The sequence below is a fragment of the Ochlerotatus camptorhynchus genome, unplaced genomic scaffold (genome assembly GCF_037179485.1).
Source record: "Ochlerotatus camptorhynchus isolate MF236.1 unplaced genomic scaffold, CSIRO-AGI_Acam_v1.1 ptg000646l, whole genome shotgun sequence".
NCBI lineage: Eukaryota > Metazoa > Arthropoda > Insecta > Diptera > Culicidae > Ochlerotatus > Ochlerotatus camptorhynchus.
This window is the reverse complement of record NW_027041125.1, coordinates 771,074-798,037: the sequence shown is the minus strand read 5'-3', so window position 1 is coordinate 798,037 and position 26,964 is coordinate 771,074. Positions and strand designations below refer to the sequence as shown.

The 26,964-nt window shown below is 39.0% G+C and overlaps 1 protein-coding gene across 2 annotated transcripts in view; it reads left to right on the top strand.

Annotated features, from left to right (window-relative positions):
• sns (sticks and stones) overlaps positions 1 to 26,964 on the top strand; it is a 441,055-nt gene that overhangs the window by 327,159 nt on the left and 86,932 nt on the right. For both annotated transcript variants that reach the window (XM_065237807.1, XM_065237806.1), the window contains exon 8: positions 15,747 to 15,883. In XM_065237807.1, the coding sequence (XP_065093879.1) occupies positions 15,747 to 15,883 (137 nt within the window). The remainder of the gene's footprint in view (positions 1 to 15,746; positions 15,884 to 26,964) is intronic.

Here is a 26,964-nt window from a genome sequence, read left to right as displayed (position 1 = left end):
ATTTGTAGATCTCGCCATTTACTGTGCCCTTTGTCACGAAAGGCTCACTCCTCAGTCCGCAAGAGCAGATGGCCTGCCAAATGAGATATTTGGAGGCGAACTTCGACATTTTCTTCTTCTTAAATTTGTCGTCCACATCGAACTTGCTCTTGCCGGTGAAAACTCCAACCCCGGAATTTGCTTAAAATCGGATTTTATATACGTTTCGTCGTCCATCACACAGCAGCCATATTTTGTCAGCATCTTCTCGTAGAGCTTCCGTGCCCGAGTTTTAGCCGTCGATTGTTGCCGCTCATCGCGGTTTGGGAAGTTCTGTACCTTGTATGTATGTAGTCCAGCTCTCTTCTTTGCATTCTGGACGTAGCTCTGCGACATGCCGATCTTTTTAGCCAAATCACGTCTTGAGACGTTGGGATTTGCTTTAATCATCCGCTTCACCTTTCCCGCCGTCTTTTTGTTCTCCGGTCCCGGTTTTCTTCCAGCTCTTTTGCCGTGGTCCAACGTCAACCGCTCCTGGAACCGCTTCAACACTCTGGAGACGGTTGAATGGTGAATGTTCAACATTTTTCCCAACTGCCGGTGCGACAGGTCAGGAAATTCCAGGTGTTTGGAAAGAATTTGTTCTCTGAACTCGCGTTGGTTCACCTCCATTTTCGTTGAATCGAAAAACACGACTTCGAGTTTGACAGCATGTACACAATACACATCAATGAGAAAGTGTGCAAAATTTGGTTGATTTTTACCCAATGGTAAAAAAGTTATGCCCTGTTGAATGTGTCGCAATAATTTCGTGTTCACCCTTTAATCGCCCATTTTGGGCCTATCGAGCAGAAAACTTCAAATAAATCCATGATTTCTGAGTTAATAAGTCAATTATGCTTTTGGTACGATACTTTAGTTAATAAGCTACGGAACGAAGTCAGTGAGAACGCGTGGTATGAAGGTTTGCACCTATTATTCCCAAAAACAAAAGAAGTGCTCCGACCGAATCAATGTTTATCTTCATCCGATAGGCCGAAGTGAATTCATTGGCGTTTCAATGCGTTAGGCCGAGTCCAAAATCCGTAGGCCGAGTTTGGCGTCAAGCAGCAGTGTTAGACTTTTAACAATATCTCAACGATTGGTTTCTCTTTTTCAAATATTACGATGCGTACGGAATGGTAAATAAATTTGGAAGCCATCAGTAATAATTACATTCCGTTTATGGCTAAACTACGCAATATTAAGAAAGACTAAGTGCAGGCTGTGCTTAGTAGGCCGCAAAAAGGGGTAGTTAATCCTACACGGAAAAACTTTCAAACTTAAATATCAAAAAATTACCGATTTGAATATTGGCGTAGAACTACGTCTTTGTCGACTATACTGGGGTGCAAATAAAAAATATGTGTGGTGAAGTAGCGTTAGGTTTTGAACGCTTGTTACTTTGTCATTTATAGATGAAATTTAAATCCAAATACGCCAATCGATAGGATATTACATTACAAACCTGCTGAAGTAAATATTTTTCTAATTTTTCTGTAATAAAACTTTTGAAAAACGTACAAATGATAATATTATCACTGTTTTCATGAAATAAGCGTTTTTACCAAACCCAGTCATCATAATCGAGTACCACTTGGTTGCACATCATTCTGAAAAGATATAAAACAGCACTGGTGTCGCGCTTCTGCTCATTACCGCTTCGGACGGCGTGGCGCTTCGTCCTGCAGTAAGCAGGAGCAAGTCAGTCGTTAAAGGTGACCTGGGTCCCGTTCAACTAAGGGCTGTTCATTAACTGCAAAGGGGAGAGGGGGGAGGCAAGAATCCTAAAAAATGTCTACGTAGTTAATGAACAGCCCCTTATGCGAAATGCGGAACAGTTATTTAAGCAAAACACCCCCCCCCCCCTCCCTATAACGACAACCTAAAAAAACATGGACGGGAAATTATTGTTAAGCAAACTACAATGTAGTAAAAACAAGTTTAATTCCATTTATTTTTTACCCAACTACTGCCTCTGAAAAAAATCACTCACAATATTTTAATGTTATACTGTGGGTGATTTACCACCAACTGACTGTAAAACATATCTGGTACCTCTATATATGCAATTAGATAAACATCCGAGAAGTCCATCCTTTTTTACATATTCTGCACAAAAGATACTTTCTGCCCCGCCCTATTCATAAAAAACGGTTGGAAATCCTGTCAGGGGCGGAGCTTAGAAAGTATTTTTTGTGCAGAATATGTAAAGAAGGAGGGGCGTTGGATATTAACCCAAATGCTTATACCGTGCATCATAGAGAAAGAAGCCCTATCTACTGTTTCCGATTGGGTTCTTTAAGGGTATTGAGGTAAAAGCATATTCGTTATCTACATTAAACATGGAACCGAAATCCAAAATTTGATCAAAATTGGAGCACTGGAACTATTTTAAATAACATTTAGACGCAGTGCGAAAATGACATGAATAGGTCCAACCAAAATCCATTACCCTACACCGGGGCAAGAAGAAACGCGTGGGGAAGTTAAAACGGTAGATGTAGCTCTTAGCGGAAGTGAATAATCACTGAGATTATTTCTAATATCGTTTGCGGTAGTACACAATGCCTCTCAAAAATAATTACAGTGAATATTAACTTCCAAAGAGATATCCGTACTGTTTCAACTTGCACCGGCGTACCTTAACTATGATGTTTACTATCAAAACATTAAACAGGTGGAGAACCTGTATACAAGCTTTTGCTCTGACTTTGAAATTCAATAGCTGAATCTCCTAATTTTCAATTAATGTTGTACTAAGCACCTACTTATTGGAAACCAAACGTTTAATTTGAGAAAAGTCACAGTATTCTATTTTGCAATCATTCTACGAACAAGCTGTAAAGTACATAATGATGATGCATGGTAATTTTATGTTAGGGTTGCCCTCCAAATTGGAGAACAAAGAGGTGATTCCTACCCTACTTCGTAGACATATGAACAACATTTTGTTCAATATTTAAAGTACCGTCTTCTGACAGGTAAAATAACTGCCTGTTGCCTTATCATAAAATGCGATCTTCACTTTCTTCTCTGCTTCAGAAACCTAACTTAAAACTAATGATGGAGCTACTGAAAAAAATTAATATATTTTTTGGCAATTGTTTTATCCCACAACATGCATGGCGTTTTTGTGTACTATACTGAGGCGCAAATCAACACAAAATATGTGACGATTCTTAACTATTACATTAAATTTAAATACATTATCTCATGCGTAAGATGAACCGTGTTCTGATTATGCTAACATGAATTGTCGCGAGTTTTGAACCATAATTGAAACATTGGAATGCTTTAAAAATTAAAGATAAAGTATAATAATCAAAAATGCATGACATACATCAATTTTGCGTAGTTCTACGTCATACTGCGGTCGTTAATTTTTTATAATTCCGCAGCCTGTTCATGAAACTTCTCCAAAATCCTCGGTATTTTCTTGCATTCCTCTAAACTCACTTTTCTTCTGATTATGTTCCTGGAATTGGACTGAAAATAATAAAACTACTCGAAAGACCTCTAAACGTCCCGACGTTTCCTGCTGTACCGTAATTTGTTTTTCTCGAATTTTATCTTGCTCTCTAAACTTCCCAGATGTTGTGTAGTCTATCAACTGCCTCAAAGTACTCGCAATATACATGAAGTTCTTGGAACTGCCGTGAAGATCACATGCTTTTCCTGATAATTATGAAACTTTCCTTAGTTCTCAGAACATCCTGAAGCTACGTAAGTCCCCTTTACAACTTCCTGAAGATAATGGAACTGCACTGAACCTCTTTGATCTTCACTGAAGTACTCGAAATTTTCCGGAAGTCTATGGAACTTATTCTAAAGATCGTTAAACTTCCATGTTGTTCTGGACATTCTTGACGTTTTTGGAACATCTTATAAATTCTTTATACCTTATTACGGTATATTTTATTCCAAAAAGGCCATCCAATTTCCTACAACCTTGCTCAGACTTCATATCGATTTGATAAACCGTTTTCGTGCTATGAGTTATTAAACTATAACAATACGCCATTTTGAAAAAAAAATGTCAACATGGCCAAATTCCCCTAGTGATCAATTTTGCGATGTTTCATGGAATTCGGAGAGGCTAAAATAACATCTATTCGTCAGTTGACGTGGAGCTGCTCAGATGTTCCGGAACATCGTAGAAATCCAGGAAATTTAATAGAAATTCGCGGCACTTTGAAGAGCTTTAGAGGATTCTTGAGGAACTTCATTGAAGTAAACATTATTTAACTTCAGGGAACTTCATAAAAGTTCCGGGACCATATTTTATCTTCAGGGCTCTTTGTTAAATTTTAATGAACTTGGTCAATTTCAAGATAATTCCGAAGAGGTTTAGGAAACTTTCTAGAACTGCAGAGAATTTAGCAAAAAAATCAACGATATTCTTAGAAGCTCAGGAAAATTCGGAGAAATGCAGTGAAGTTCATAGTCATTCAGCAAACTTTGTACTGGTTAGGGGATCATCCATTCATTATGTCACACTTTTATGGGGGAGTTTTGGAAACTGTGACGATCCATACAAAAAAAATTAAGATCCATACAAAAAATGTGACAAACGGGGGAGGGGGGGTTGAAAATGGGCTAAATTTGCGTGACATAATTTATGGACCATCCTTTAGTGTTGAATTTAAATGCATTGCGAATATTTCGTTAGCTTTGACCCACACCGAAATAAGTTTGATTTAGTTTCCTGATGGAATTGGTCATAACATAATCCAATGACAACATTTCTCGATTACTTTTTCAAAGGGACGTATAAGCTTTTGTAAACAATGCATTTGATCGTCGATTTGGCGTAACTGGTAGCTCGCACACGCTTACTAACACCATTACCAGGTAGGGAACAATTTCCCCTATCTGATGGTAGTGTTAGCAATTATGGACGAGCTACCAGCTACGCCAAATCGACAATCAAATGCATTGTTTACAAAAGCTGATACGTCAATTTGAAAAATTAATCGAGATTTATTATATTTATCTATATTTAACATAGCATTCATGTGAGCCCATGAATTCCAAGAGATTTGAGCATTTCCACGCCAAATGACAAATCGATCTGATTTGCATGAATCTTTGAAAATTTTGTTTGTTATGGTCAATCATTCACATTAGAGCAAGAGGTTGGACACTCCGCACAGTTTTCCAATATCAGATTTTGGCACACATAGGCACGCTAATTGACAAAGTTTAGCACCCATGGTAGGAAACATATATGATTTTTTGAGTTACTGGCAACACTGTACTTTCTCTGCGCCTGCTCAGCGGATGTGTCAAATCATCATTTTGAAACACAACCTATAATTTTCGCTCAGTTCCCTAAAGCCGAGTTGGATTCCCCACTAGAATCCCCAACAGTGCACAGGCACAGGTATTAGCTACTCTGTCTTTTTTTCGGATATGCTAGTTTAAGTTTAGTTTCGCCGACTGTCACTCCACGGGCACATGCAATCACTGACGAAGTCAGTCTTTATCGGTTCGGTGCCATTTAAAGGGCGAACACGAAATTATTGCGACATCGAAAATGTCATGCCAATTTTCTTATAATGTTCATGTATTAATCAAACCAAAATTTTAGGGTAGTTTTATACATATATTTACTTCAAAAATCAAAAGAAAAGTTAATCGATGGAGCCTTGAGTGTAAAATTGAACGCATTTTCGCTTGATGCCCTCCATCAAAGTCTTTACAGTGTCATCCGGTACCAGTTTCTCAGATTTTTTTTCCATTTTCTTAACATGTCCTTCTCGTCTTTGATTGTCTTCTTGCTCTTCCGAAGTTCCCGCTTCATTATTGCCCAGTACTGCTCCACCGGGCGCAGCTCCGAACAGTTTGGCGGATTCATGTTCTTTGGAACAAAATGGACAGAATTGGCCTCATACCACTCCAGGACACTTTTAGAATAGTGGCATGATGCCAAATCTGGCCAAAATAGCGGAGCTTCGTCGTGCTGCTGCGAGAACGGCAAAAGGCGCTTCTCGAGGCACTCAGATTTGTAGATCTCGCCATTTACTGTGCCCTTTGTCACGAAAGGCTCACTCCTCAGTCCGCAAGAGCAGATGGCCTGCCAAATGAGATATTTGGAGGCGAACTTCGACATTTTCTTCTTCTTAAATTTGTCGTCCACATCGAACTTGCTCTTGCCGGTGAAAACTCCAACCCCGGAATTTGCTTAAAATCGGATTTTATATACGTTTCGTCGTCCATCACACAGCAGCCATATTTTGTCAGCATCTTCTCGTAGAGCTTCCGTGCCCGAGTTTTAGCCGTCGATTGTTGCCGCTCATCGCGGTTTGGGAAGTTCTGTACCTTGTATGTATGTAGTCCAGCTCTCTTCTTTGCATTCTGGACGTAGCTCTGCGACATGCCGATCTTTTTAGCCAAATCACGGCTTGAGACGTTGGGATTTGCTTTAATCATCCGCTTCACCTTTCCCCGCTCCTGGAACCGCTTCAACACTCTGGAGACGGTTGAATGGTGAATGTTCAACATTTTTCCCAACTGCCGGTGCGACAGGTCAGGAAATTCCAGGTGTTTGGAAAGAATTTGTTCTCTCAACTCGCGTTGGTTCACCTTCATTTTAGTTGAATCGAAAAACACGACTTCGAGTTTGACAGCATGTACACAATACACATCAATGAGAAAGTGTGCAAAATTTGGTTGATTTTTACCCAATGGTAAAAAAGTTATGCCCTGTTGAATGTGTCGCAATAATTTCGTGTTCGCCCTTTAATCGCCCATTTTGGGCCTATCGAGCAGAAAACTTCAAATAAATCCATGATTTCTGAGTTAATAAGTCAATTATGCTTTTGGTACGATACTTTAGTTAATAAGCTACGGAACGAAGTCAGTGAGAACGCGTGGTATGAAGGTTTGCACCTATTATTCCCAAAAACAAAAGAAGCGCTCCGACCGAATCAATGTTTATCTTCATCCGATAGGCCGAAGTGAATTCATTGGCGTTTCAATGCGTTAGGCCGAGTTCAAAATCCGTAGGCCGAGTTTGGCGTCAAGCAGCAGTTTTAGACTTTTAACAATATCTCAACGATTGGTTTCTCTTTTTCAAATATTACGATGCGTACGGAATGGTAAATAAATTTGGAAGCCATCAGTAATAATTACATTCCGTTTATGGCTAAACTACGCAATATTAAGAAAGACTAAGTGCAGGCTGTGCTTAGTAGGCCGCAAAAAGGGGTAGTTAATCCTACACGGAAAAACTTTCAAACTTAAATATCAAAAAATTACCGATTTGAATATTGGCGTAGAACTACGTCTTTGTCGACTATACTGGGGTGCAAATAAAAAATATGTGTGGTGAAGTAGCGTTAGGTTTTGAACGCTTGTTACTTTGTCATTTATAGATGAAATTTAAATCCAAATACGCCAATCGATAGGATATTACATTACAAACCTGCTGAAGTAAATATTTTTCTAATTTTTCTGTAATAAAACTTTTGAAAAACGTACAAATGATAATATTATCACTGTTTTCATGAAATAAGCGTTTTTACCAAACCCAGTCATCATAATCGAGTACCACTTGGTTGCACATCATTCTGAAAAGATATAAAACAGCACTGGTGTCGCGCTTCTGCTCATTACCGCTTCGGACGGCGTGGCGCTTCGTCCTGCAGTAAGCAGGAGCAAGTCAGTCGTTAAAGGTGACCTGGGTCCCGTTCAACTAAGGGCTGTTCATTAACTGCAAAGGGGAGAGGGGGGAGGCAAGAATCCTAAAAAATGTCTACGTAGTTAATGAACAGCCCCTTATGCGAAATGCGGAACAGTTATTTAAGCAAAACACCCCCCCCCCCCTCCCTATAACGACAACCTAAAAAAACATGGACGGGAAATTATTGTTAAGCAAACTACAATGTAGTAAAAACAAGTTTAATTCCATTTATTTTTTACCCAACTACTGCCTCTGAAAAAAATCACTCACAATATTTTAATGTTATACTGTGGGTGATTTACCACCAACTGACTGTAAAACATATCTGGTACCTCTATATATGCAATTAGATAAACATCCGAGAAGTCCATCCTTTTTTACATATTCTGCACAAAAGATACTTTCTGCCCCGCCCCATTCATAAAAAACGGTTGGAAATCCTGTCAGGGGCGGAGCTTAGAAAGTATTTTTTGTGCAGAATATGTAAAGAAGGAGGGGCGTTGGATATTAACCCAAATGCTTATACCGTGCATCATAGAGAAAGAAGCCCTATCTACTGTTTCCGATTGGGTTCTTTAAGGGTATTGAGGTAAAAGCATATTCGTTATCTACATTAAACATGGAACCGAAATCCAAAATTTGATCAAAATTGGAGCACTGGAACTATTTTAAATAACATTTAGACGCAGTGCGAAAATGACATGAATAGGTCCAACCAAAATCCATTACCCTACACCGGGGCAAGAAGAAACGCGTGGGGAAGTTAAAACGGTAGATGTAGCTCTTAGCGGAAGTGAATAATCACTGAGATTATTTCTAATATCGTTTGCGGTAGTACACAATGCCTCTCAAAAATAATTACAGTGAATATTAACTTCCAAAGAGATATCCGTACTGTTTCAACTTGCACCGGCGTACCTTAACTATGATGTTTACTATCAAAACATTAAACAGGTGGAGAACCTGTATACAAGCTTTTGCTCTGACTTTGAAATTCAATAGCTGAATCTCCTAATTTTCAATTAATGTTGTACTAAGCACCTACTTATTGGAAACCAAACGTTTAATTTGAGAAAAGTCACAGTATTCTATTTTGCAATCATTCTACGAACAAGCTGTAAAGTACATAATGATGATGCATGGTAATTTTATGTTAGGGTTGCCCTCCAAATTGGAGAACAAAGAGGTGATTCCTACCCTACTTCGTAGACATATGAACAACATTTTGTTCAATATTTAAAGTACCGTCTTCTGACAGGTAAAATAACTGCCTGTTGCCTTATCATAAAATGCGATCTTCACTTTCTTCTCTGCTTCAGAAACCTAACTTAAAACTAATGATGGAGCTACTGAAAAAAATTAATATATTTTTTGGCAATTGTTTTATCCCACAACATGCATGGCGTTTTTGTGTACTATACTGAGGCGCAAATCAACACAAAATATGTGACGATTCTTAACTATTACATTAAATTTAAATACATTATCTCATGCGTAAGATGAACCGTGTTCTGATTATGCTAACATGAATTGTCGCGAGTTTTGAACCATAATTGAAACATTGGAATGCTTTAAAAATTAAAGATAAAGTATAATAATCAAAAATGCATGACATACATCAATTTTGCGTAGTTCTACGTCATACTGCGGTCGTTAATTTTTTATAATTCCGCAGCCTGTTCATGAAACTTCTCCAAAATCCTCGGTATTTTCTTGCATTCCTCTAAACTCACTTTTCTTCTGATTATGTTCCTGGAATTGGACTGAAAATAATAAAACTACTCGAAAGACCTCTAAACGTCCCGACGTTTCCTGCTGTACCGTAATTTGTTTTTCTCGAATTTTATCTTGCTCTCTAAACTTCCCAGATGTTGTGTAGTCTATCAACTGCCTCAAAGTACTCGCAATATACATGAAGTTCTTGGAACTGCCGTGAAGATCACATGCTTTTCCTGATAATTATGAAACTTTCCTTAGTTCTCAGAACATCCTGAAGCTACGTAAGTCCCCTTTACAACTTCCTGAAGATAATGGAACTGCACTGAACCTCTTTGATCTTCACTGAAGTACTCGAAATTTTCCGGAAGTCTATGGAACTTATTCTAAAGATCGTTAAACTTCCATGTTGTTCTGGACATTCTTGACGTTTTTGGAACATCTTATAAATTCTTTATACCTTATTACGGTATATTTTATTCCAAAAAGGCCATCCAATTTCCTACAACCTTGCTCAGACTCATATCGATTTGATAAACCGTTTTCGTGCTATGAGTTATTAAACTATAACAATACGCCATTTTGAAAAAAAAATGTCAACATGGCCAAATTCCCCTAGTGATCAATTTTGCGATGTTTCATGGAATTCGGAGAGGCTAAAATAACATCTATTCGTCAGTTGACGTGGAGCTGCTCAGATGTTCCGGAACATCGTAGAAATCCAGGAAATTTAATAGAAATTCGCGGCACTTTGAAGAGCTTTAGAGGATTCTTGAGGAACTTCATTGAAGTAAACATTATTTAACTTCAGGGAACTTCATAAAAGTTCCGGGACCATATTTTATCTTCAGGGCTCTTTGTTAAATTTTAATGAACTTGGTCAATTTCAAGATAATTCCGAAGAGGTTTAGGAAACTTTCTAGAACTGCAGAGAATTTAGCAAAAAAATCAACGATATTCTTAGAAGCTCAGGAAAATTCGGAGAAATGCAGTGAAGTTCATAGTCATTCAGCAAACTTTGTACTGGTTAGGGGATCATCCATTCATTATGTCACACTTTTATGGGGGAGTTTTGGAAACTGTGACGATCCATACAAAAAAAATTAAGATCCATACAAAAAATGTGACAAACGGGGGAGGGGGGGTTGAAAATGGGCTAAATTTGCGTGACATAATTTATGGACCATCCTTTAGTGTTGAATTTAAATGCATTGCGAATATTTCGTTAGCTTTGACCCACACCGAAATAAGTTTGATTTAGTTTCCTGATGGAATTGGTCATAACATAATCCAATGACAACATTTCTCGATTACTTTTTCAAAGGGACGTATAAGCTTTTGTAAACAATGCATTTGATCGTCGATTTGGCGTAACTGGTAGCTCGCACACGCTTACTAACACCATTACCAGGTAGGGAACAATTTCCCCTATCTGATGGTAGTGTTAGCAATTATGGACGAGCTACCAGCTACGCCAAATCGACAATCAAATGCATTGTTTACAAAAGCTGATACGTCAATTTGAAAAATTAATCGAGATTTATTATATTTATCTATATTTAACATAGCATTCATGTGAGCCCATGAATTCCAAGAGATTTGAGCATTTCCACGCCAAATGACAAATCGATCTGATTTGCATGAATCTTTGAAAATTTTGTTTGTTATGGTCAATCATTCACATTAGAGCAAGAGGTTGGACACTCCGCACAGTTTTCCAATATCAGATTTTGGCACACATAGGCACGCTAATTGACAAAGTTTAGCACCCATGGTAGGAAACATATATGATTTTTTGAGTTACTGGCAACACTGTACTTTCTCTGCGCCTGCTCAGCGGATGTGTCAAATCATCATTTTGAAACACAACCTATAATTTTCGCTCAGTTCCCTAAAGCCGAGTTGGATTCCCCACTAGAATCCCCAACAGTGCACAGGCACAGGTATTAGCTACTCTGTCTTTTTTTCGGATATGCTAGTTTAAGTTTAGTTTCGCCGACTGTCACTCCACGGGCACATGCAATCACTGACGAAGTCAGTCTTTATCGGTTCGGTGCCATTTAAAGGGCGAACACGAAATTATTGCGACATCGAAAATGTCATGCCAATTTTCTTATAATGTTCATGTATTAATCAAACCAAAATTTTAGGGTAGTTTTATACATATATTTACTTCAAAAATCAAAAGAAAAGTTAATCGATGGAGCCTTGAGTGTAAAATTGAACGCATTTTCGCTTGATGCCCTCCATCAAAGTCTTTACAGTGTCATCCGGTACCAGTTTCTCAGATTTTTTTTCCATTTTCTTAACATGTCCTTCTCGTCTTTGATTGTCTTCTTGCTCTTCCGAAGTTCCCGCTTCATTATTGCCCAGTACTGCTCCACCGGGCGCAGCTCCGAACAGTTTGGCGGATTCATGTTCTTTGGAACAAAATGGACAGAATTGGCCTCATACCACTCCAGGACACTTTTAGAATAGTGGCATGATGCCAAATCTGGCCAAAATAGCGGAGCTTCGTCGTGCTGCTGCGAGAACGGCAAAAGGCGCTTCTCGAGGCACTCAGATTTGTAGATCTCGCCATTTACTGTGCCCTTTGTCACGAAAGGCTCACTCCTCAGTCCGCAAGAGCAGATGGCCTGCCAAATGAGATATTTGGAGGCGAACTTCGACATTTTCTTCTTCTTAAATTTGTCGTCCACATCGAACTTGCTCTTGCCGGTGAAAACTCCAACCCCGGAATTTGCTTAAAATCGGATTTTATATACGTTTCGTCGTCCATCACACAGCAGCCATATTTTGTCAGCATCTTCTCGTAGAGCTTCCGTGCCCGAGTTTTAGCCGTCGATTGTTGCCGCTCATCGCGGTTTGGGAAGTTCTGTACCTTGTATGTATGTAGTCCAGCTCTCTTCTTTGCATTCTGGACGTAGCTCTGCGACATGCCGATCTTTTTAGCCAAATCACGGCTTGAGACGTTGGGATTTGCTTTAATCATCCGCTTCACCTTTCCCCGCTCCTGGAACCGCTTCAACACTCTGGAGACGGTTGAATGGTGAATGTTCAACATTTTTCCCAACTGCCGGTGCGACAGGTCAGGAAATTCCAGGTGTTTGGAAAGAATTTGTTCTCTCAACTCGCGTTGGTTCACCTTCATTTTAGTTGAATCGAAAAACACGACTTCGAGTTTGACAGCATGTACACAATACACATCAATGAGAAAGTGTGCAAAATTTGGTTGATTTTTACCCAATGGTAAAAAAGTTATGCCCTGTTGAATGTGTCGCAATAATTTCGTGTTCGCCCTTTAATCGCCCATTTTGGGCCTATCGAGCAGAAAACTTCAAATAAATCCATGATTTCTGAGTTAATAAGTCAATTATGCTTTTGGTACGATACTTTAGTTAATAAGCTACGGAACGAAGTCAGTGAGAACGCGTGGTATGAAGGTTTGCACCTATTATTCCCAAAAACAAAAGAAGCGCTCCGACCGAATCAATGTTTATCTTCATCCGATAGGCCGAAGTGAATTCATTGGCGTTTCAATGCGTTAGGCCGAGTTCAAAATCCGTAGGCCGAGTTTGGCGTCAAGCAGCAGTTTTAGACTTTTAACAATATCTCAACGATTGGTTTCTCTTTTTCAAATATTACGATGCGTACGGAATGGTAAATAAATTTGGAAGCCATCAGTAATAATTACATTCCGTGTATGGCTAAACTACGCAAGATTAAGAAAGACTAAGTGCAGGCTGTGCTTAGTAGGCCGCAAAAAGGGGTAGTTAACCCTACACGGAAAAACTTTCAAACTTAAATATCAAAAATTTACCGATTTGAATATTTTTTGAATATTTGTCATTAAAAAAGCTTATAAAAAATTGGGCCCTAAAAAATTAACAAAAATCATTGACCATCAAACAAACATTCAAAAATTTTGTTTAAACAATTTTTGTAAATGTTTGCACCGAAAACCATTGTGTAGGGCAAAATCCAAAATCGCTTTCTGGGCAAAAATTTACAAAAAAAAAAATAAATCGAAACTTTTACCAGAAGCTGTTGTTTTATGATTTTTGTTAATTTTTAAGTGTCGTACTTGAAATTTTATCCAAAAATATCATTGTTCATACTGTTTAATAAACAATATTAAAATGGTATGCAAGAGGGTTGATTGAACATTCTTTTGGATTTTTTACCCAAAATTACTTGAAACTTTTAAGCGTGTATAGTTATTTTCGGAAAGCGGTTATTTTTTCCTACAACTTAGTATTAGACATCGATTGAAAGTGACGGTTTCGACGAATTCGTTGAAAATTTTTGAATACGCCATTTTGAAGTTTTCATGAGATTCAAAATGGCCGAATGTTTTGCTCAAATGTGAATGATTGACCAAGTTTTGTCAAACAATCATGCAAAGTTTCATACAAATCGTATAAGGTCAAGCCTAAAATTTATTCTTGTTTTTGCTGTTTGTCCTGGAAATGCTCATTTATAGATTACATTGGACACATTATTTCCATGTGATTTTGCAATTAATCAAATAGTCGAGCAGTTTTGGGGCATACTTCTACCAGAGATTTCAAGAAACGGTGGCAATAAATTTCAGACTTTTCAGGCATATCATAAATGAAACCCTTTTAGCTCGAAGCTCTAGAAGACAACTACTCAAAATATTGCTCCTTCTGTGAAGATCGCGTGGAAGGAAAGAAACGTTATTTTGAACTGCTCGAATGAAGTGATTCATTCGTGTGAAATCCACGTGGAAATTTTCCAGTAAAAATAATGCGGATGCATTTGAATATGCGGTCTTCAATAAATTTTAAAGAACATCGAGAAAAACAAACAGTCAAAACACACACCAAAAATCCGCCACGAATGCTCCACCAGTCAGCGTGCGAAAGTTGATTTGCATGCTAATTAGGAGCAACTTATATCTGGATGCAAAAGGAAGGACGCCATTCCGCGTTTGTTTGTTTGTCCTCCTCCTCGTTGTTGTTGATGTGTTTGTTGTCGTTATTGGAATGAATTTCCAGCATAGTTGATTTTCCCAACAGATGTCGCTAGTAAAAATAAGTTAAGAGAACCGGAAAATGTTGTCTTCATAAAATTAGAACCTTTTACGAAGAAAATATTTGGTACACTTTGTGATTTTAATTCTTAACCTGCTAAATATTTGGTCAGTTTTCGCTTCTTAAACGATATTTTTCCCAAAAAAAAATCGAAATCATCATACATTATTTTGTTGAATAACTTTTTTTCCCCATAGGAAGGTGGCGCCATGCTGTCAGCAGTTGTGAGATCAAAACTGACAGCGTAACGGTAGTCCATTGCGCGGGCACACTCACACACTCTCAGCAATTTATGCGTCTGGCGTCGATGCTTTTAATTACATTCTGGGACCGAATCAGTTCCTGCGTTGGGGATTTTTTCCAAAATTAGAAAAAGAGAGGATTCATCAAGGGTTGCAAACCACGCGATAGGAGAAGCGGCGTATTTTTACGCTTTGCTTGATCCCTGGATCATTTCCATGAATTAATGCATGAGGAGTTGAAAGTAGACGGGATTGTTTATCTCGCAGAAAATGAGACGGGTGGTGTTTGTTTTTCACTAAAGTTTCGGTCCCACGAGAGGAGTAAAAAATTGCGATTTAGTGAAGCGGGTTTTCGTTCTCGTCATGAAACTGATCAATTTTTACCAGAAAATAACTGTCATAATATTGTGAAAAGTATCCCATTATAAAATGTTGAAACCTGAGAAGCTCTCCTATAGATTTATAAACTAGCCTAGAATGCTATGAGACGCTTTCCAAACATCTTTGAGATGGCTACGAAGCATTCTGTGGAAGTTAATGTTAAAGTTATTTGCTTTCCGTACTTCTATTAACAAATTAGCAACGTTGCCTACACCAGAATAATAACTGAATGTGTCATCAGCATAGCAAACTATTCTCAATTCCACAAATTGTTGCACAAAGCCCATCTGGAAATTCCATTACGGCAGCCTGCAACGCACCGTTCCATCCAGTGAGAAGCTTAATGCTACCTTCATTTCATGTGATCATACTTTTAAATGCAACACAAATAAACTCATTCGCGCATGGTTTTTCCCTGAAAAACAAACCAAAATTGATCCACCCGACCACCGTCCAGTGGAAGTGACCTTTATCACAAAAACGATCCGAAAATCCCCATTCCTCGGAAATCCCTCGGCAAAATTCCGCTGCCCATTGTTTCCATCATTAATAATTCATCGCACGTCATGTCCAGTCCGCCCATCAAAACGGGCGCACACATTCTAATGTTCCGTGTTTATTTTTTTCTATCCGTTCCAAAAACAGTACCTCCCAGCTCGCCGATAATTTCCGGCTACGAGGAAGGCCTAATCATACCGGCCGGATCCGTCCAGAAGCTGGGCTGCATTTCAACCGGAGGCAACCCACTGGCCACGCTCACCTGGTACAAGAACGACAAAAAGGTAAGTTTTAGTGATACAAAAAAATACATTACAGTTGCCTACCTACCAGGCGCAGTCAAATATCCGAAAAAATGTTGATGGAAAAATTCAATGAACTTACACTGAACTGCTTCAAAATCAACCTTCGGATGTTTTCGCACTCACCTCCACGTGATTGACAGATTGTTGTTCATGGGTTGTTTATTTTCGGAAGGATGGAATCGAGCAACGAACGAGCTGTCCTGAGCTTGGCTGTCATAATTAAATTACTCTCTCTCTCTCTGTCTCTTCCCCCTCCTCCAACTTCAGTCGACCCAAGGTTCCTGGTCCCGGGTGGTGGGATGGGAGTTTTGGTCACATCAGAAAAACATCCCGACATGTGAGAACGTGCGTCAGTGCGTGCGTGCGTGTCTACGTGTACGGATGAGTTTTCCTGGAAAATATTTGTCTGGAAAACTATACGATACCTATCATTTGGCCAGGTTTCGGGTTTCTCCCGTTGTTGTTGATGTTGTTGTTGTTGCTGGCTGCTGTGTATAGCTCGGATGTGGTTTTCGAGAAAATAATATTTTCGCCTGTCAGTTTGAGTTTGTTCCACGTTCGTCAGAATGATGGCAGCTCCTTTCAGGATTCCTTCCGGAGTGACCCACCTGGGACGGGGTGTTGGAAGGTAGCTGGGTCAGTTTTGATTATTTGGTGGTTCCTTAAAACCAACAGGACAAGGACACAACTGTAATTTCGTTACAGCCAAACACAAACCAATGAGCAAACATTGTACGGCACAGCAGGGCAGATAAAGTTTGAATGGAATTTAGTGGGCAAGGCGAATTTTGGAGAGTACATGAAAATTCTCAATCTAGTGACAAATCGGGAAACCATTCCCGGGAAATCAACCAAAAAAATACGTTTACCGATTCATTAGTCCAAAGGTCATAAGCACGAACGGTCATTAGGCCGATGATGATGATGATGATGATGATTGAGACTACCACTCATGTAGCAAGGCGCCTGCACATAGCAATGGGCAATCCAATCGGAACGACTCGATCAAATCCCACTGACAAATCATAGTCAGCTTGGCGCTGTATGAAGCACCAAAAACGGAGAGGTGGACCCGTAAGCAGAAACTCCCACACGAAACCCACCGGGAAGAGAATAAGAATCTCCTTCCCAGCAATCAAGATCATATAATTCGCAATGGAACAAGCCCTCGTTCTGAAGGATGCCCCATGAGTGTGGAGAAGAGCCCGCCCTCTATCCACGAAATGTTAGCAACAGGAAGTTGGCAATCCCACTCTCCCTATCCAAATAGCTTCAATCGGTTTCCCTGTTGGACCCTCCCTTCCATTTTGTATTTATGTTTATATAATGATTCATCAATAATAGTCACTTACCTTTAAGGTAACTTTTTGGAACGATCTTACCATGTATATATATTTTTTTTTTATTGAAACCATTTCGTTTGTCATCTCTCATAAGTAGTGTGCAGCCCATGTCTTTATTTATTTTTGTTTTAACTGGTATGAATTTCACATAAACTTGTTCATTTTACCTTTATCGCTACATATCTTTACTTGAATTTCGTCTTGCATATCTTGGCTTCATTTCCTCTTGAATTTTATTTTCCAATCTTTGTATTTATTCTTCAGTCTCGTTTTCATCCGTAGCTTCCCCGTCTGATGTTTCGCTTGAACTATCTTTATAAATTGTTTCAGCTGCTTTTTTGAGTTTTTCTCTATCCAATCTCTCTCTGTTAATTCTCTATATCTATTTTTATCTTGCTCTAAAGAATCCCATAAAGACGAACGGTCATTAGGCCGAAGGCCATTAGACCAGAGGTCAATAGGCCGAAGATCATTAGTCAAAAGTATAGATACTATACATTTAATAGATAAGCGTAGGTAAAAAAAAGATGTTTTGGCTGGCAACCATGAAAAATAAATCTCTTACTGGCATCTGTGAAAAAAGTTCATGCCATCATAAAGCTCTTCGTTGTGCAGTTTTGTTTCGTGCGCAAAAGTTCAAAATGAAGTTCAAAGCTTTGCAACAATGAATCGAGGAATGGTTTACTTTACCTATCCTTCTTCCGTTGTCCGAGAAATAAATCGGAATGTGGAGTGTGGAAAGCGTTTTGTGCTCATAATATTACAATACTTCTCCCTCAAACAACAGTATGATGACGTCATGCTCGTTTGGATACACTAACTAACAGTTCGTTTGGCTACATTATACTTTGCCTCCGCTTATTTATGGAATCTACAGTATCTATAGTCCAAAGGTCATAAGGTTGAACGGTCAGTAGGCCGAAGGTCATTAGACCGAAAGTCGTTAGGCCGAAGGCCATTAGAACGAAAGTCGTTAGGCCGAAGGTCATTAGACCGAAAGTACTGTACTGGGCATCACATCTTCTGAGCCTTGGCTCTAAGTTCGCATTACCGCACAAAAACCTGTCCGAAGTTCCGATGTATCATCTCATTGCCGATGTGGAGTCCGTTATCAGGACCAATGACGATACGGCGGTTCAAGAACGAACGCGATGCTCAGTGGCAAACCAGATACAAAACTACCTACATAGGGCTCAACACGGTGGCACCAATGACCCTGCAACGAATTTCTACAGGAATGCGGAGCAGCACACCAGGGAGTTCTTCAAGACCCATCCATAGATAATTGTCGTAAACTCAGACAAAGGTAACCGAACTGTGGTAATGGAACGGGAGCAATACACGACCAGGATGAAGACCCTATTAGAGGACGATCGAACATACCTAAGGTTAGCGAAAGACCCCACAAGCACTTTTCAAAACAAAAACAACACCATTGTAAAACGACTCTAAGATCTACACTTACTGGACCCAAATCTTGCCTCGAAACTGAAGACCTACAGAGCGGTTTGCCCAAAGATCTACGGACAACCGAAGGCACACAAACCAGGTTTACCATTACGACCTGTCGTGCCCTGTATGACAGCACCATCATACGAACTGTCCAAATATGTGGGCAAAATCCTGCAAAATTCGCTGGTCAGTAAATACAGCATCAAGGATTCGTTTGGGTTCTGTGAATATGTTAACTCTATCGAGCTTCCGGAGGGACATATTCTGGTATCGTTTGACGTGGTGGCACTGTTTACCTCTATCCCAAAAAGTCTTGTCAAGAGGAGCATTTTCCGGCACTGGGACGACATTGGGAAAAACACAGCGATTTGCTTGGACCTGTTTTGGGAAGTTACGGAGTTTTGCATCGATTGCAGCTACTTTGTTTTCGAGGGAGCTTACTACCGACAGACGTTTGGCACAGGGATGGGCAACCCACTGTCTCCCATCATTGCAGACTACGTGATGGAGGACCTCCTGGACGATGCGGTAGCATCAAGTGTCATCGCGATCCCGTTCCTTAGGAAATATGTCGACGACCTATTCCTAGTCCTTCCCACTGACAAAGTAGCAGAAGTCCAAAATGTTTTCAACCAGCAGGATCAACACATGCAGTTCACGGTTGAGAAGGAGGAAAACAACCGCCTCCCATTTCTGGATATGGTACTCGTTAGAAGAGAGGATCGCATGATCAGAACGGAATGGTATACTAAAACGATTGCTTCCGGTAGGTTCCTAAATTTCCATTCAGGGCACCCAATGTCACTAAAAATTAATGTAGCGTCCAATTTTGCCAAGCGGGTCATACTTTTCTCTACTAACCTGAGCCTGAAAAAGATAAAATCCATTATTTTTGCACACTTACGGATCAATGATTATCCCGCGAATATCATTAATCGCGTAATAAACAGGGTCAGTGGAAACAGGCAAACAGAAACAGCTATGGAAGTGAGCAGCAATGAAGATACAACAACAACATTCCGCTCACTCACTAATATTAGGGGTTTGTCTCAAACTCTAACGAAAACACTACGGAAGGAATATCCGAATGTAAACATAGCTAGCAGTCAGCACAAAAACATTGGATCCCTCCTACCACGGGTGAAAGATCCAACACCAGTAGATGAACGCAGTAATGTTGTCTACAAAATAGATTGTTCTGACTGTAATGCCTGCTATATTGGTATGACCACACAAAAGTTGAAAACACGGTTGTCGAAACACAAGTCTAATCTCAAAAAGCTACAAACACTAAAAAAAGCGGGACACACAACGAACGATATAGCAATCCAAGCGATATGGGATACAACCGCTATTGTCAACCATGCAGCCCGAACGGAACACAACTTTAAGTTAGAAGAGACGAAAATAATGGACACAACACACAAATCACACAATCCACCCATCCTGGAGAGCTGCCACATTCACAACACAAAAAATACAGTCAACAAACGGACGGACACCGACAATCTTCACGTCGCATATGCAGGAGTTCTACATTGGCTGAAAAACAATCGGAATGGGAGAAACTGAAAACCAAAATCAAAACAAACTGTGGATAGCTAAATACACGCAAACACAGGCAATTTACAAGCAAGTTTATAACACACACACACACACGTATTGATCAGCTGAGGAATGATCACACAAACACTACGGACTGGGTAAAAAAGCAATGGTGATCATTCTAGTGCCGTGTACTGAATTCCAGAGCGTAGAAATTGGAAAGGGTTTTCGACGGATAAATGAATTCGTACCGTTTGTGTTTGAGCGGGAAAACTCTGACCTCGGGACATCTTCAGGTTCCACAGAACCACACTAGACGAGAAAACTGTAAAAATTGGTAAAAATAACAAATTTTGTAAAAATTATTAAAACACATTTTCAAACAACTAAAATGTTAATAAACAATTTTAGAGTCCCTGAAGAAGGTCCCAAACGGACCGAAACGTTGGACAAAAATTAAATAGCAGTATTTTGATTTTGTCGAGACTGAACAGCCATTCACAACACAAAACGGTTATTAGGCCGAAGGGTCATTAGCCCATATGGTCATTAGGCCGAATAGTCATTAAGCTGAATGGTCACTAAGCCGAATGGTCATTAAGCTCAATGGCTATTAGGTCGGATGGTCATTAGAGCAAATGGTCACCAGGCCGAATTTCAGAAAATTATTACTTCACGCTTGCGAAGAACATTAGCTGTTTTGTAAAAGAGAATAACTAGCAAATAATAAAATGGTAAATAGGACTCTTTCACATTGTACTCAAAGCGCCACTAATTATTCCGTCTCTTGTCAGGAAGAAGAAAAGAAAACTGATATAGAAACACTTAGTCAAAGTAATCTATCAGTCAGTCAAATAGCATGTTGTGAGAATATAATGATCCGAAGGAAGAATAATGTAATTGCATATTTTGTTCAAGGTACCAAAAATCACGATAACAGTTAAACTTGAATGAACTGTTCATGTTCAAAAGAAGGAAAATCCTTTAAAAAAAATCATTATTATCTCTCATGATGAGTTCTGTGAACATCGCGGAAGTTTTGTGAACTACTCAGCAGTTCTGCGAACTGCTTGTAAGTTCTATGAAATTTTACAGGATCATCATGTAATCAGGAAAATTCTATGTAGGTATTACTCGGAAGTCCTATGAACTGTACTGAAGTTCTTTGAACTGTTCGAAAGCTCTAGGTACATTTCAGAAATTCTATGAATATCTCGAAAGTTCTATTGATGACTCGGAAGTTCTATGAGAGATATGTCTTTAATAAAGACTATAATAATAATATACCTCGGAAGTTCTCTCGACATCTCGGCAGTTCTATCAACATCTCGGAAGCTCTATCAATATCTCGGAAGCTCTATGAACTACTCGTATGTTTTACGAACATCTCGGAAGCCTAATTAACGTTTCAAAAGTTCTATGAACATCTCGGAAGATCTATTAATTGTTTGAAAATTCTATGGACTACTCGGGAATTATACAAACATCTCGAAAATTCTATGTATTTCTTGAAAGACCTATGAACTGCACGGAAGTTCTATGAACTGGTTGGAAGTTTCTAGGGACATTTCGAAAGTTCTACACCGATCGGAAGTTCCATGAGAGATAAGACAATAATAATAATACATGTCGGATGTTCTATCAACATCTCGGAGGTTTTATGAACATTTCGGAAGATCTATGAACTGCTCGGAAGTTCTGTGAACATCTCGGAAGTTCCATGAGAGTTTTGGAAGTTTATTAACATCTCGGAAGTCATATGAACTGCTTGGAAGATCTATGAGCTGGTCGGGAGTTCTATGAACATCTCAGAAGTTCCATTCACTACTAGGAAGACCTATCAGCATCTCTGGAGTTCTTTAAACATCTCGAAAGTTCTAAAAAAAAATCTCATAAGTCCTGTGAACTGCACGAAAGTTCTATACAATGGTGAAGCGATGCTGCCACGGTATATATAATACATAGAAAACGGAAACGAAAAAAAAAGATTATTAATAGTGTAGGAGTTCTGTAAAATTCTCTGAAGCTCTATCAACATCTCGGAAGCTCTTTGAACTACTCGTACGTTTTCCGAACATCTCGGAAGTTCAATGAATGTCTCGAAAGTTCTATGAACATCTCAGAATATCTATGAATTGCTTGAAAGGTCTATGAACTACTCGGGAATTCTGCTAACAACTCAAAAATTCTATGTATTTCTTGAAAGTCCTATTAACTGGTTGGAAGTTCTAGGGACATTTTGAAAATTATATGAAACATTTCGACAGCTCTATTAACTTCTCGGAAGTTCTATGAACCGCTCGGATGTTCCATGAGAGATAAGACAATAATAATAATACATCTCGGATGTTCTATCAACATCTCGGAGATTCTATGAACATGTCGGAAGATCTATGAACATCTCGGAAGCTCTATGAGAGTTATGGAAGTCTATGAACATCTCGGAAGTCCTAAGAACTGCTTGGAAGATCTATGAACTGGTCGGAAGTTCTATGAACATCTCAGAAGTTCCATGCACTACTAGGAAGACCTATCAGCATCTCTGGAGTTCTATGAACATCTCGAAAATTCTACAAAAAATCTCTAAAGTGCTGTGCACTGCATGAATGTTCTATGAAATGGTAAAGCGAATGATGACACGGTATACATAATACGTTTTTTTCTACGGAAAAGAGAAAAAAAGACTCTTAATAGTTTAGGAGTTTTGTGAAATTCTTGAAAGATCTATGAATGTGTCGGAAGAGCAGCAAACCTGTTGGAAATTCTGTAAACTTGTAGGTATTGCTGTTAACTCTAGTGGAGTTGTAGGAAGATCCATGAACAATTCAAGTCACCTTTCTCAGATATTTTCAAAAGACTTGAGCATGGTCAGATATTGTTCTGAAGATCTTTAATAGCTTAAAAATTTAGATCACGTTTCTCCTATATTTCTCAAATAAATCAGGTTGATCAAAAATTGCTACAAAGACCTTCAGTTCATCAGATATCTACATTAAGTCCTTTGGATTTTTTTAAGACTTCAGGTTGCCCTGATATTGTTCTGAAGATCTTCAACAGTTCAACAATTTAAGTAAAGTCTCGCAGATATTTTTTAAATATATCAGATTGAGCGGGAAATATTCCAATGACCTTCAGTGGATCAAAGATCTCCAAAAAGTCCTTTAGATATTTTTTTCAAAAATTGAGGATAGTCAGATATTGTTTTGAAGATCTCTAAAAGTTCAATAAATTAAGTAACGCCTCTCAGATATTTTTAAAAGATATCAGGTTGACAAGGAAATATTTCAAAGACCTTTAGTTCTTCAAAGATCGCCAACAAGTCCATAGGATATTTTCAAGACTTGAGGATGTTCGAATATTGTTCTGAAGATCTTCAACAGTCTAACAATTCAAGTCACGTCGCTCAGATATTTTTCATAGATATCAGATTGATGAAAAATTATTCCAAAAATCTTCAGATGATCACAGATCCACATTTAGTCCTTTGGATATTTTTAAAGACTTCAGGTTGTTCAGATATTGTTCTGAAGATCTTCAACAGTTCAAAAAATCTAGTAACGTCTCGCAGATATGTTTTAAAGATATCAGATTAACCGGGAAATATTCCAAAGACCTTAAGTTGATCAAAGATTGCCAAAAAGTCCAAAGGACATTTTCAAGACTTGAGGATGGTCGGATATTGTTCTGAAGATCTTTAACAGTTTAACAATTCAAGTCACGTTTCTCAGATATTTTTCGAAGATATCAGATTGATTAAAAATTATTCCAAAGATCTTCAGCTGATCAGAGATTTACATTTAGTCCTTTGGATAATTTAAAGGCTTCAGGTTGTTTAGATATTGTTCTGAAGATCTTCAACAGTTCAACAACGGTCACGTCTCTCACTGCTTTACCTATAATATTTTAAAGATACATAAGTTCTTCTCATTTTTCCTGCATCGTGACATGCGTTTCGTTTATTTTTCCCGTGCCCTCTCTCATAATGCTTCCAAACGCTTTTCCTCCGCCATCGTCAGTCGCTTGGTCTCATCTCTATCCACTGACTGATTCTTCGTATAGTATATCGCTCAAAATTGGTAGAAGTAATATGCATCATTCTGGGAATTGAAAACAGGCGTTTGCTGTTTCTGGGCATAGCAAACTTCCTATACACTGTTCTTCTCGGCCTCCAGGGACGTCTCTTTTCCATTGCTAGCACGCTTACTTAAACGTACCCATTTATGAAAAAAAATCCATTTACACTAAATTTGCTTAGGGGGCGACCCCGGCGTAGTGGTTAACATCCATACCTCTCACGCCAAAGTCACGAGTTCAAATCTCACCCCCGGACAAGTCACGAATGACCCAAGAGTGTTAAAGTGACTATAATAATAAAAAAAAAAAAAAAAAAAACTAAATTTGCTTAGCTCATTTGTGGGTATTTTGAAGAAAGCGTGACGGGCATCTTACTTACTGTCAAATGCCCTTGGAATGGCAAATATCGGCCAATATTTACCTTTGCGGTTCAGAATGCAGACTTAGGTGGAATGATACGTTTTGAGCCTGAAATTGAAACTATAGACTAAAAGTATCTTCTACAAAGTTGTTCCTTATAGTTATGCCCTCATTTTTATGACAATGAATTCTAGGGTGGTTCTTATTATCATTAAAATCAATAATCTAACTTCATTGTTTGAATAAATTAAAGTATACATTCTTGGGCAAAGTTATAGCTGAGCTTATTTAAGCAACTTTTTTGGAAACAATTTTTTTGTATCTCTTCAATTGACCGATTAAGAGCTATTTTCTTGAATTGAGTTAGGGTGTCTCTAAAAAAAATTGTTTTTCTCTCGTTTTCTTATTTCAAATTTCTCAGCAAGGTGTCTTGAAATAACTTTTAGATCTTTAGAAGGCAAAATTTTTTGCTGCACAAAGCTTGTCAATATATTTCGCCGATCAAGAGTTATTGACGTTTTTCTACTAAAAATATGCACTTTTCAAATGTTAATATCTCTGATTGGGGCTTGAAATTGACTCAGCTATAACTTTGCCGAAAAAGGTATACCTTAATTTATTCAAACAAAAAAGTTAGATTTTTTATTTTAATGATAATAAGAACCACCCTAGAATTTATTGTAAAAATGAAAGCCTAAAGGGTGATACGGTCAAAATTTGGTCAATATCAACTTGACATATTTCTTTCAATTTTGCATTTAAAAAACCTGAACACCTCTCATTTTGAAGGTGTGTGTGTGTAGAATGTTGCTCCCATTTTGATTTTGGAATTCACTCTTCAGTTGTCAAAATGCCGTCCAAGCAAGAAGAGCAGCGTATCAAAATTTTGCTCGCGCATCGCGAAAATCCGAGCTACTCGCACGCAAAGTTGGCAAAATCGCTAAAAGTTGCCAAATCAACCGCTACAAATGTAATTAAAGTATTTGGGGAACGTTTGTCGACAGCCAGGAAGTCTGGATCGGGGGGAAATCGAAAACCGGAAGCCGCTGAGACGACAAAGAGAGTTGCCGGTAGTTTCAAGCGAAACCCTAACCTCTCTCTCCGAGATGCCGCAAATAAGCTGGGTGTATCGTCTACAACTGTGTATCGAGCCAAAAAACGAGCCGGACTATCGACTTACAAGAAGGTAGTGACTCCAAATCGCGATGATAAACAAAATACGACGGCCAAAGCGCGATCCCGGAGGCTGTACACGACGATGCTGACGAAGTTTGACTGCGTGGTAATGGACGACGAAACCTACGTCAAAGCCGACTACAAGCAGCTTCCGGGACAGGAGTTTTATACGGCAAAAGGAAGGGGAAAGGTAGCAGATGTTTTCAAGCACATGAAACTGTCAAAGTTCGCAAAGAAATATCTGGTTTGGCAAGCCATCTGTACCTGTGGCTTGAAAAGCAGCATTTTCATAGCTTCCGGGACTGTCAACCAAGAAATTTACGTGAAAGAGTGTTTGAATAAACGTCTGCTGCCTTTCCTGAAGAAACACGGTTGTTCCGTACTGTTTTGGCCGGATTTGGCATCTTGCCATTACGGTAAAAAGGCCATGGAGTGGTACGCCGCCAACAACGTGCAGGTGGTTCCCAAGGACAAGAACCCTCCCAACACGCCAGAGCTCCGCCCAATTGAGAAATACTGGGCTATTGTCAAGCGAAACCTAAAGAAGACCAAAAAAACTGCTAAGGGCGAGCAGCAGTTCAAGGCAAAATGGCTTTCTGCGGCGAACAAGGTGGACAAGGTGGCTGTACAAAATCTGATGGCAGGGGTCAAGCGTAAGGCCCGGCAATTCGGATTTGGAAAAGCGGAAGCCTAACTGAATATTTTTCCTGAATTTTATACTAATTGAACTTGAAAAAGAAATTTAATTTGATTTTTTAAATAAACGATTTCACCGATTTACACGCGTTTTCCCTTGACCAAATTTTGACCGTATCACCCTTTAACTATAAGGAACAACTTTGTTGAAGATACTTTTAGTCTAAAGTTTCAATTTCAGGGTCAAAACATATCATTCCACCTAAATCTGCATTGTGGACCACTGTGCATTGAAATATTTGGTCATTTACATTTGGTCGTTGGCTCCCTGTGCTTTTGTTGGGCTACGCCACGTTCTGCCAGGTTGGTCGAGGCAGATTTCATGAGTGAGTAAGTGATGAACATTGTTATGTGCAATTCACTTTAAAAGGTGCGTTTTATATTTCATCACCTGTAGTTCCAAAGAGCCTGAAC